At 42.8% G+C, this 12,975-nt stretch overlaps 1 protein-coding gene across 1 annotated transcript; it reads left to right on the top strand.

Annotated features, from left to right (window-relative positions):
• Positions 1-520: 520 nt before the first annotated feature.
• On the top strand, positions 521-12,608 carry LOC309327060 (vomeronasal type-2 receptor 26-like; the record flags this gene model as incomplete). The annotated part of the gene is made up of 5 exons (XM_081836093.1): positions 521-1,249; positions 2,810-3,101; positions 3,394-3,696; positions 9,150-9,377; positions 12,555-12,608. Exons 1-5 carry the CDS (start codon positions 1,038-1,040, stop codon positions 12,606-12,608), a joined length of 1,089 nt encoding a protein of 362 aa, XP_081692219.1. The 5' UTR covers positions 521-1,037.
• Positions 12,609-12,975: the final 367 nt, after the last annotated feature.

Below are 12,975 nucleotides of genomic sequence, written 5' to 3' on the forward strand. Positions count from 1 at the left end.
AGGCTCCACCAGTCTCTGTCTCTAGCAGCCTCCAGGAAACAAGATCTCACCATCATGTATCCCGTTCACAGTAGTGAGGATGGCATTTTTCAGCATTCTCCATTGATTGATTTTTATTTATTCATATTTATTCCTTTATTTATTGATGTACTGAATCTATATATCGCCCTATCCCTGGAGGTCTCAAGGCTGTTCACAGAACAAAATCAAAATATAAAACCACAACATATATAATCAAAATAAAAACAACAAGCCAATAATACCCCCAAAACCCCCACATTTGAAAAGGGCTTAGGATGCCTGGGATACAAGGCTAGGACTCCTACATCTGGCTGTTGTCCATCCCTGACTTTCCCACCTCTTCTTAAAAACCTCCAATGAATCATAGAATGGGAGACTTGAAAAGGGACCCCAAGGTCCTCTAGTCCAACCCTCTGCAATGCAGGAATCTCAGCTGAAGAATCCCAACAGATGGCTATCCAAACTCTGCATTAAAATCTCCAAGGAAGGAGAGTCCATGGTCGGATCCAGCTTCAGGGCTCTTCTTTGGTCCTTGGGAGCAAGGTTCAGGCCAAACTTCCAACTCCCAAACACACCCCTTGACTTCTGTTCAACATGTTTTTCTCCAGCTCTGCACCTGCCGCTTGAGCCATTCAAGACTCCAGAAAGTTATTGTGGTGAAACTTATTCCACTTGGAATAATCAAAATTATAGTCATCTCATCTTCTGAAAGCTCAGGAGATATTTCTGGGGGTAGCACAAGACTCGGAAAGCAACAACAGCATGGCAATATTAATTGCACTGTGACTGGGAAAGAAAAAGTTGGTGCAGAGAATCTTTCCTGTGTTGGAGACAGACTGTGTCAAGATGCAGAGCTGGCGAAAGAGGGGTGTGCCTGCCTTGGGCTTCCGAGCTCTGAAGGTAGAGTTGAAAACCACCCAGATTGGGAAAGCCCAGGCAGTCTGGCCTTGCAAGAGTCTTTGGGTTCTTCTGCTTTGCCTCCTTGGTAGGTAAGAGGAGGAGGAGGCAGAGCCAGAATGAGATCCCTGCTTCTGCTGCTCATGATGCCCTTTGGAGTCTGCGGGAACCACAAGGCGAAATGCCCCTTGAATCTGGTCAGGGATGAAACGGATGCTCGCAATTACTACCGGCCTGGACACTTTCTCATCAGTGGGATCATCTCTCCAAAACGCCTTATTGAGACAACTCCATACAACTTTACTCAGACACCCTTCGCCAGGAATGAAGTGTATGTAAGATCATATGCGGCTGGGTTTCATGGTCCTCCAGTCCTTGCAATGGTTGAAATAGGAAATAGCCCCTTTCTCAGGGCTGGGGAGCCAAGGGCTGATGTTGCAGGACTGCCCTGCCCTGACCATTGGTCTTGCTGGCTGGGGCTGATGGGAGCTGGGTCGTCCAGGAGAAGATTCCACACAAACCTCTCCAATTTCCTTGTTCCCTCTGTCTTCCTAAGTAAAACAATCCTGTACCTATTCCTCTGTGTTGCTTTTAGAAGAATGCAAGAAATCTGGTAAGGGTTCAAAAGGATGCACTGAATTTCCCCACCTGCGGGATGCCATGAAACTCAGACAATTTCCAAGGCTTAAAGGTTTTATGCAATATTATTCCATTTGGACCATTCATAAACTGTCATTAAGGAATGCTACAGTTTTGCACATGGAATTTTAAGAGCCTCTTGGGGACCTTTCGTAGCTGAAGAGCAGGAAAGATGTGCTTTAATTGAAAGGATAAATAAAATAATATGTCAGGGGAGTTCCTTGTAAGTGGACTTAGATCTCTAAAATGTGAAAAGGAATTATTCCTTTTTTGACCACACACAACTGGCCTCATTTCAAAGTAGTGAGGTGTTTGAGGTTTCTTCCTAAGCCAGAGGGTGGCATGAAACTCAAGCAATTTCCAAGCTGCTATGATTATTTTATGTTTATTCTATTTGGGTCATTTGTGAACAACCTTAGCACAAATCTCTTTACACAATGCAACGGGAGACCTACAGCCCATCATGGGTAAATCTGTCTCAGCTACATTAAAGGTTTCCTCCTCCAATCCCAGCACTTTCCCCTTTCTGTCATTTTTTAAAAAAAATTAGAAGCGTTTTAAGAAACTCCTGAAAATGGCTGGATTTTTATGGGCGAAGAACAGGAATGATATGCTTCAAATAAAATGATTATGTAAAATAATACAGACCAGGGGGTGTCCTCATTGGTGGAGTCAGTGATGAAAAATATGAGCAAAATTATAAATTCTACTACACACTCAAACCTGAAAGCCACCAGGCCTCATTTCTAAGTAAAAGTGTACTGAAGTATTTGGTGCTTCCTCTCTTTCAATAAAATTGTCTCTTATCTACCTGTAGTCTAGCCCCTTGGAAGGCGCCAAAGACCACTGCAGGAAAAGCAACCTAGGGAGCAGCTTCCCAGTATATCTCAAATTTTGAGGGCCGCCTTAATTTCCTACTCATAGAAACACAGTAGAAAAGAATCATAGAGTTGTAGAGATGGAAGGGACCTGGAGGAATCTCACCTGGAGCATCCATGACACATGGTCACCTTCGGAGGGAGTCTGTTCCACTGTTGAACAGCTGTGTGCTGTTTGCATCAAAGCTCCGGTTATGGAGCAGAGATTTCCAAATTTTTATTTTATGCTAGACAGGAAAAGGTTTGATGTCGATGCAAAAGGATGGATAAACAAAGAAACAAACAAATATTAATCTTTGTGGATCATATAATGTCCCCAACCCCATTAATACGAATGCCAGTTTCACTCTTTTTAAAGAATTCCTTTATTGCAGGGAGGCAGCTAGGTTCTACTGGCACATGTTGTCTTTCCTGCTCACCATCCAAGAGATCAACCAGGATCTCAGGCTCTTACCCAACATCACCCTGGGCTACAACATCTATGAGAACTATTTCGATGCAAGGATGACTTCGGACGCCATGCTAGAGCTGCTTGCAGGCAGTGGATGCCATATTCCCAATTATCACTGTGGAGAACAGAATCACCTGCTGGCTGTTCTTGAAAGAGGCAATACTGTCATCTCAAGAGTGATTTCAGCCTTGTCAGGCATCTACAAAATCCCACAGGTAAGTAGTGGGAGAGCATGGAGGGAAAGAGAATTTCAGCTGCGTAAGATTCTACTTTCCCTTTGGAGGGGTCAAGTGGGGATATTTTTAAAAATGGGAAAATCCTGAGCTATGGATGCTACATCCCTTTTTCAAAACTGAGCCTTCACCAACTTGTCACCTCCAGATGTTTCAGACTAAAACTCCCAACAGCCTCAGCCAGCAGAGATTTAGATATCAGTCATTTCAGATAATTAAATATCTGTTGTGCTGAAAGTAAAATAAATTGTTGATCTTTTGCTTTCCTTGCTAGATCAGTCATGGCTTCACTGCCCAGGTTCTCGAAGGTAAAACCCTGTTCCCTTTTGTCTACCGGATGAGTCCCAAAGAGGAAAGTCAGTACCAGGGGATTGTTGAATTACTCCTGTATTTTGGATGGACGTGGATTGGCCTCTTCACTCCAGACAATGACAGTGGAGAAAGATTTGTGAGCGCTGTGAAACCTCTGATGCTCAGCAGCGGAACCTGCATTGCTTTATCAAAAAGACTACCAGAAAATAATATAGAACAATTTATCAGACCTGGGGAACCTTTTTTCCTATGGAGACAAGTTGGGGTATTTGTTTCCTATATAACCAATGCACATGTTATCATAATACTCATGGTAATACACGATATCTATGAGAAGGAAATAGGGGCGAAAGTCTGGATCACAACAGCTTCGCAAGAAATCAGATTTAGCTTTTACATCCCTACAAATTACTTCCAGCACCTCCATGGTTCTCTGTCCTTTGAAATTCAGACCGGAATAAGGAGCAACAAAGGTGAGAAATATAAATCGCAGTCCAATCTTCTTGGAGATTTTTTGGATGAAGCTTTTCAGTGTTCATATTCAAAGCATCTGTTGTCTGTGAAAGGCCGAACAAGATGCAGAGAGGAGGAGGAAATGGAGATGGTGTCCCAAGGGGTATGTGAGACAATCCTGTCTCTAGACAGCTATGGCACTTACATCCATGTTCAAGCTGTGGCTCAGGCCTTGCATGCTTCACTTTCCACTAGATCCCAGAGGAGGCTGATGGTGGAGGAAGGAGAGCAATGGGGACCCCAAAGGCTACAGCCGTGGCAGGTATTTCCTTCCCCTTTTTGCAACCTGCAGTCCACACAGATGCTGATCTGTCTAACTGTGGATAGACCTGCAAAATATCATAGTTACTTTTAGTATTACTAATAGTAGCTTACCTTCCAACATGTCTCCGATGAAAATAGGGATGTCCCATCCCATAACGATCATTTTGCTATTTATACCCAGGGCTTTCTTCAGGGGGAACTCGCTGGAACTCAGTTCCAGCACCTCTCAACTGGGTGCCATTTTGACCTTTGGAGGGTCTGTAGCAATAATATTAGTATTATTCTGTTTATATATCAACTTTCATCTGAAGATCACAGGGTGGTTTACAGAATAAAAATACAAAATGAGAATAGAAAAAGCAAATGAAAGAAACAAAACAAGCAAACCAAAAGCACATTAAAATGCCCAGAGATGGTTTTATCCACCCAAATCCTGGTTACAGAATAACTTTCTCGCCTGGCACCTAAAGATTTGTCACAAAGGCAAAGGACAGCATCCCCCAAGCGAGGAGCCACCACAGAAAAGTCCTGTTGTCGTGCTGCCACCCTCCAGATATCTCATATATATATATATATATATATATTTGCTTTCGTAGATTTTCACGGGTACAGGAATGCAGGTTTTGGTGTCCTCGGGTGTCTTCCCGTGTAAAAGTTGGGGTGTCTAGGCGACGTTTCGACGAGGTCTCACTCGTCATCTTCAGGCTGGTGCTTTCGGCTTCTTGTTACTGGAACAGAGCAGGATCTCAGTGTTTGAGTTCCTATAAATACTGTAGAGGGGGTGTGGTGTATAGCCTCCAATGTTCTGGGCAGAGAGGAAGTTCCCAGGCTAGTGTGCCTTTTCTTCTTTTGTTCCTTAATTACTTGAGAGATATCTTGAGTGATTTCTTGAGTGATATCCTGAGTACCACTTAGGTGGGTCATTAGGTGTGGATTAGTTGCTAAAGTCTTTGTGTCTTGACCTCTTGAACTTTGTGAAGAGTTTTCCTGAGAAGATGGCTGTACTGTACTTAGTTGTGCTCTGGCTTGGCTTCGTGTATAGGGGCGAGCTGTGGTTTTGTGGCTTGTGTCAGCCAGATCTGTGTAGGGATTGCAGGGGGGTGCAGCATCCGGAGGTGCCACCATGGATTGGCTACTGGATGGTGTCTGTAATTCATCTGTGGAGAGGGTCTGGGTTTGGGTCTGGTGTGGTTGATTGGTGTTGGCGTTCTGTGTGCCTCTGGATCTGGTGTCAGTTTTTGTGGGGAGGGCTAATTTCCAGATGTCTGGCAAGCGGGATGTGTCGTCACGCTTGTTCATGTTGTGAGGGTGTTTCTCTATCTCGATGGCTTCCATGATTATTCTCTTGTGGTGATGTTCCGTGTTAAAGAGCAATTTGGAATCTGCAAAATTAATTTCGTGTCCTGTTTCTTTCATGTGTTGGAAAAGAGAGGAAGTTTTTTCTTCTTTTTTGACGGCATTCTTGTGTTCTGCGATACGTGCATTTATTCGTCTGTTTGTTTGTCCAATGTACGTGGCTGGGCAGACTTTGCAGGGTATTTCATAGATCCCTTGGTTTTCCAACTGGATTTTATCCTTGGGGTTTCTGAGGATATTGGCTATTTTTTGGTTGGTGCAAAAGGCTGTTTTGATATTGTGTTTATGGAGGATTTTGCTAATTTTATCTGTAGTGCCCTTGATATAAGGAAGGAGGGCCATGCCATTGTTTTCTTCTGTGTCTTGGTTTTTGGGGGGTGTTTCCTTTTGGATTAGCTTCGTAATCCTGTTTTGGCTCAGATATGTTGACGACACCTTTGTAATTTGGCCACACGGGAAGGAAAAACTGGATAGCTTCCTCACACATCTCAACAACTTACACCCCAAAATACAATTCACTATGGAAATAGAAGCCAACAACCAACTTCCCTTCCTTGACGTCCTAATCTACAAAAAACCTGATGGCTCCCTAGGACACACTATCTACCGGAAAAAAACACACACCAACCGCTACTTACATGCACAATCACACCACCACCCTGCACAAATAAACTCCGTAGCCAAGACTCTCATCTCCAGAACCAAACGCCTGGCTGACAAAGACCACTTGACAACTGAGTTACAGAATCTCTCAAACGTGTTAATTGCCAATGGATACCAGCAAAACAGGATTACGAAGCTAATCCAAAAGGAAACACCCCCCAAAAACCAAGACACAGAAGAAAACAATGGCATGGCCCTCCTTCCTTATATCAAGGGCACTACAGATAAAATTAGCAAAATCCTCCATAAACACAATATCAAAACAGCCTTTTGCACCAACCAAAAAATAGCCAATATCCTCAGAAACCCCAAGGATAAAATCCAGTTGGAAAACCAAGGGATCTATGAAATACCCTGCAAAGTCTGCCCAGCCACGTACATTGGACAAACAAACAGACGAATAAATGCACGTATCGCAGAACACAAGAATGCCGTCAAAAAAGAAGAAAAAACTTCCTCTCTTTTCCAACACATGAAAGAAACAGGACACGAAATTAATTTTGCAGATTCCAAATTGCTCTTTAACACGGAACATCACCACAAGAGAATAATCATGGAAGCCATCGAGATAGAGAAACACCCTCACAACATGAACAAGCGTGACGACACATCCCGCTTGCCAGACATCTGGAAATTAGCCCTCCCCACAAAAACTGACACCAGATCCAGAGGCACACAGAACGCCAACACCAATCAACCACACCAGACCCAAACCCAGACCCTCTCCACAGATGAATTACAGACACCATCCAGTAGCCAATCCATGGTGGCACCTCCGGATGCTGCACCCCCCTGCAATCCCTACACAGATCTGGCTGACACAAGCCACAAAACCACAGCTCGCCCCTATACACGAAGCCAAGCCAGAGCACAACTAAGTACAGTACAGCCATCTTCTCAGGAAAACTCTTCACAAAGTTCAAGAGGTCAAGACACAAAGACTTTAGCAACTAATCCACACCTAATGACCCACCTAAGTGGTACTCAGGATATCACTCAAGAAATCACTCAAGATATCTCTCAAGTAATTAAGGAACAAAAGAAGAAAAGGCACACTAGCCTGGGAACTTCCTCTCTGCCCAGAACATTGGAGGCTATACACCACACCCCCTCTACAGTATTTATAGGAACTCAAACACTGAGATCCTGCTCTGTTCCAGTAACAAGAAGCCGAAAGCACCAGCCTGAAGATGACGAGTGAGACCTCGTCGAAACGTCGCCTAGACACCCCAACTTTTACACGGGAAGACACCCGAGGACACCAAAACCTGCATATATATATATATATATATATATATATATATATATATATATATAATTTAAGTTTTTCTTCATTTCTCTCCAAGCTCCTGTGTAGTTATTCTTAAAAATATTTATGTTCATAGCTGTTATCCATACTCCTAAATATTAAACTTTCTTCTCAATCATCAGTTCCGTTTTTTGTCTTTTTTATTTTGCTCTTTCACATTTTACACCAATACTTTCGTTCTACCTTTATTTAGTTTAAAACCTGCTACTTCTCCAAACTTGAGAATCTGTTCAAGACCCTTGGTTTACTAGCCATGGGGTCTTCTACAGTTACCACTTGGTCATCTGCAAATGCCTTGAGTTTATATGCTTTGTAACCTAATGTTGGGGTGCGGGTGGCGTTGTGGGTTAAACCACATAGCCTAGGACTTGCCAATCAGAAGGTCGGTGGTTCGAATCCCCGTGACGGGGTGAGCTCCCATTGCTCAGTCCCTGCTCCTGCCAACCTAGCAATTCGAAAGCATGTCAAAGTGCAAGTAGATAAATAGGTACCGCTCCGGAGGGAAGGTAAACGGCGTTTCCATGAGCTGCTCTGGTTCGCCAGAAGCGGCTTAGTCATGCTGGCCACACGACCTGGAAGATGTACGCCGGCTCCCTCTGCCAATAAAGCAAGATGAACGCCGCAACTCCAGAGTCAGTCAGGACTGGACCTAATGGTCAGGGGTCCCTTTACCTTTACCTTTAACCTACTGTTATCCCTTTTATTTCTTCATCTGATCTTCTACTTCTGACCAGGGTCTCTAAAACTAAAATAATAATGGTGACTGGGGATATCCCTGTCTTGTCCCTTTCATTATTTTGAGTTTTTCTCTTATTACATTATTTACTATCATCATAGCCTGTTAGTCAGAATAAATTGAGTCAATTCCTCTAAGTACAGTGGTACCTCAGGTTACAGACACTTCAGGTTACAGATGCTACAGGTTACAGACTCTGGCAACCCAGAAATAGTACCTCGGGTTAAGAACTTTGCTTCAGGATAAGAACAGAAATCGTGCGGCGGCAGCGGAAGACCTCATTAGCTAAAGTAGTACCTCAGGTTAAGAACAGTGTCAGGTTAAGAATGGACCTCCAGAACGAATTAAGTTCTTTACCTGAGGTACCACTGTAATGACTCTCTGAAATTCATCATCTCTATAGTCTTCTTTGTAGAAGTCCATGAAACATGGTCAAATGCCTTCTCTGCGTCTATAAAAATCAACACTGCTTGCCTATCATTTCTAACCTCCAGATCTTCTATTATATCAATTATATTCCTTATATTATCCTTCATCTGGCGGCCTGGTAAAAAACCAGCCTGGTCCTGATGAATTAAATCCATTAATAGCACTTTCATGTTGTTTGTCAATAGGTCTGCAAACAGCTTATAGTCATTATTTAATAGAGAAATCAGCCTATAATTTTTGACTGATAATAGATCTGTATCTTTTTTCAGAATCAGCGTAATGTAAGTATCTTAAATCTTTTAGTGGTTGTGCCAAATAATCTTGTAATTTCTTATAGTACTTTGCTGATAGACCACCTGGCCCCGGTGTTTTCCCCATTTTGGCTTGATTAATTGCCTGTTGTAGCTTCCCAGTTTCTTAATGCTGCTGCTTTCCCCTGCCATTCCAGCCTCACCCTGTCTTGAGAGAAATCCGGTGTCTGAATACTTCCAGGGGCAGACTGTGCTTGGATGAGAACTGGGAGCTACCAGCGGACTTCGATATTATGAACTGGGTGATGTCTCCCAATAAGTCTCGTGACCTTGTGAAAATTGGGAATATAAGGAGTGAGACGTCTGCTGGTATAAAGTTCACCATTAACCCAGAAGCCATTGAGTGGAACAAGAAATTCAATAAGGTAGAGGGAATAATTGGGGGAGGGGGGGCTAGGAGATCCTGATTGTGGTGTTCCTTGAACAACCACTGCAGAATGACCATGTCAGGCTGACTGTCCAGTAACAGCTGGAACCACCACTCCTTCTTTCTCTAGCTGCTGAGATAGGAGTGGAATTTGGGATGCTCAAATAAAGGATATTGACCTTTCACACATGCAGAAGGATGAAAAGTAATTTATTTTAGAAATGATAATTACTGATTTATTGTATATTTTTTTAAATTTGTGAGTAAGCTCACTTGTATTAAATTTGTCTTAATTTGTGGTTGATGTGGTGAAATTTGGAAAATCAATTAAAGCAATTTGGCAAAAAAAACCCCCAAAAACCCCAACTCTCCTTTCAGTTGGGGCATACCAGGAGAGGCGGTCCCGTAGGTACGAGGGTCCTAGGCCGTATAGGGCTTTAAAGGTTAAAACCAGCACCTTAAACCTGATCCTGTACTCCACCGGGAGCCAGTGGAGCTGGTATAGTACCGGATGAATGTGATCTCGCAGCGAAGACCCCATAAGGAGTCTCGCCGCGGCATTCTGCACCCGCTGGAGTTTCTGGGTCAGTCTCAAGGGCAGCCCCACGTAGAGCGAGTTACAATAATCCAGTCTGGAGGTGACCGTCGCGTGGATCACAGTGGCTAGCTCAGGGCGAGAGAGATAAGGGGCCAACTGCTTAGCTTGGCGGAGATGAAAAAATGCCGCCTTTGTTATAGCTGTAATCTGCGCCTCCATAGAGAGGGAGGTATCGAAGATTACACCCAAACTCTTAACGGACGGTGCTGGCACTAATTGCACCCCCGCAAGAGATGGGAGTTGCCCCCTCAATGGCTTATGAAACTGGGGGAATATGCTGAAATGGTGAAATTACCTGCTAAAATTACCATCCAAAATGACCATCCAAAATGATGGATTGTTTAAGGAAGAATGGAGACCCTGGATATATTATCTGTCAAACCATCATCCATACATGAAGTCAAAGGCAGAGGATTATTGAAATATGACATCAGGGCTTACATAATAAAAGCATATATATTTTAAAACATCTGATAAAAAGGAGTAATAAAAACAAACATCGAGAAAGGAGAGGTGAGGAGTCAAGAAGAAATTATGTATTTATTTTTACAAATTGTATAAGAAGAAAGGTGTTTTGGAATATCTATGGAGACTTTATTAAATTGTTATAAAAAATATATTTTCGTTAAGGATCCATCCAGATTCTTAGGAAGTTGAGGTAATTTGAGTCTGTTTTATTATTTTAACTTTTATTTTTCCATAAAATAAAAACTTCAAGTGAATTTCCACCCCATCTTTGAAAGGCTTCTCCAACAGAGGGAAGCTCTCTGGGGTTGGTGGAGGGGAGAAAGGTTGCTCTGAGCCTTAGGCTCTCCCTTCCCCTTCGACATGTTCTGGGGAAGGAGAGCTTCTGTTGCACATGGAGCCAACTTGCTCCTCGTCTTTGAGCAGAAACTTCTCTACTCATAAACAAATTGTCTGCGCAGAAGCCAGGCTAGCATTTTAGCAGCTTTATTATTCTTTATCAATTTATTTATTCTTATTTATTTAATCTGATTCATAAAATCCATGCAGCACTTGATTAGGCCAATAACCCCTAAAGCACTTTATTTTAAGATAAGGCAGGACATTCAGAAAAAAGTTTACAAACTTACTTCAGAACATTAAAAAAAGTTAAAATAACAAAATTGTATCAGCTTCCTAAGAATCTGGGTGGATGCTATATTATTAAATTTATTTTTAAAAAATATTTTTTATTAATTCTCCAAAGATATTCCAAAACACTTGTCTAAACACTAGAGTTGTTTTTTAAAACAACTAAATACATAATTGCTTCTTGACTTCGCACCCCTCCTTTTTTGATGTTTGTTTTATTACTACTTTTTATCACCTGTTTTTAAAAACATGTTTAAATTAAATTTAAAGTCGTATATCAGTAATCCTCTGCTTATATTTCAAATCCTGCCTTTGACTTCAGGTATGGATGTTAGTATGGCAGATAATATAACAATGGTCTCCATTCTTCCTTGAACAATTCTTCCTTATGTCCTCTTAGTTTCGCAGGGAATTTCTCCATTTCAGCCTCTTCCACCAGCTTCATAAGCCATTCCTCGTTGGTGGGGAATTCTTCTTTCCACTTCCGTGTGTATAAAGTCCTAGCTGCTGTTGTGGTTGCATTCAGAAAACCTAACTAACCACCGGTGCCAGTTTCTCATCTCCCTTTCCTGAGCAAGGTTCTGGACCAGATCCAGGCGCTTTTGAAAGAAACTGGTTTTCTGGATCCCTTTCAAGTGGGCTTTAGGCCAAGCAGGCTGGGAAGTGCTGGGACTGGCCAGTCATTGGGGCTGCCTAGTCAAGTTCTCCAGACCGGACTGCTCACTGCTGAGTCGCTCTGGCATGGGACTTGGCAACCATTTTCCCTCTGTCTTCTCTCTTAGGTTTCAGTCAGAGTCAGTCTGCCTCAGTTGTGAGCAGTGTGCAATCTCAGTCAAACTGTTTGGAAACATGGTGTTTAGGAAGAAGTTTATTTTAACTCAGTAAAGCTCTTATTCTTTCAATTGAAAACTCTGCATTATTAATTTACACGTCAGATTAGGTCTGACGTCGTTTCCAGACGGTGTTAGTTGGGGAATGTTTTTCATTCCCGGGAGCCTTGAATGTGGGGTTCCACAGGGCTCAATCCTATCCACAGGGCACTGGCTCCCAGTGGAGTACAGGATAATAATAATAATGATTTATTATTTATATCCCGCCCACCTGGCTGGGCTTCCCCAGCCACCCTGGGTGGCTTCCAAAAAAACATTAAAATACTGTAATACACCAAACATTAAAAGCTTCCCTAAACAGGGCTGCCTTCAGATGTCTTCTAAAAGTCTGGTAGTTGAATAATAGTAATATGTAGGATCAGGTTCAAGGTGCTGGTTTTAACCTTTAAAGCCCTATACAGCCTAGCTTGGGACGAGCCTGGCAGCTGTCCAAAAATTAAGAGGAGGGAATGAAGGAGGTGAGGACAGGTGACCCCGCCTAGGCTGAAGTCACCCCCCCCCCAATAATCACCCCAGGCCTCAAAACTGTCCAAAATTCCTTTTTTGTCTCCTAAAAAAGCCACAGCTAAAGTTTTCCTCTGTTTTCTCATAGGCAAACCGTGACTTTTATCAGTACAAGAGAGCTTCAAAAAAGGCTAATGAATAGGCTCTGTCATTGCCAAGAATACTCAGGCCTGAGAAGTGACTTTTATCTCATTCAGTTGCAACATCTTGGACATGCTGAACGCAAGGCTTCTCACTCCCTTTCCTGGGAAGGGTGCCAAGAGTCCAAGAGTCCCAAGACAGGAGCTTTCTGTTCATGCTCAGGGGAACTCGAGGCAGGACTCTGAAGGGGAGGAGAAAGGGGAGGGAACTGGAAGGGGAATATATGCTCTGTGCAAATGACTGTGAACCCGTGCTTGTTTGTGAACTATCACACTTGCTCCTTCTACCAGTTCATGGATGGTAGAAATAAAGCTTTTTCTCCGAAACTATTCCTTGAGTGTCTGTTGACTTCTCTGCAGTGGCTCCCC

Source organism: Podarcis erhardii, assembly GCF_964252035.2.
Source record: "Podarcis erhardii genome assembly, chromosome: 13".
NCBI lineage: Eukaryota > Metazoa > Chordata > Lepidosauria > Squamata > Lacertidae > Podarcis > Podarcis erhardii.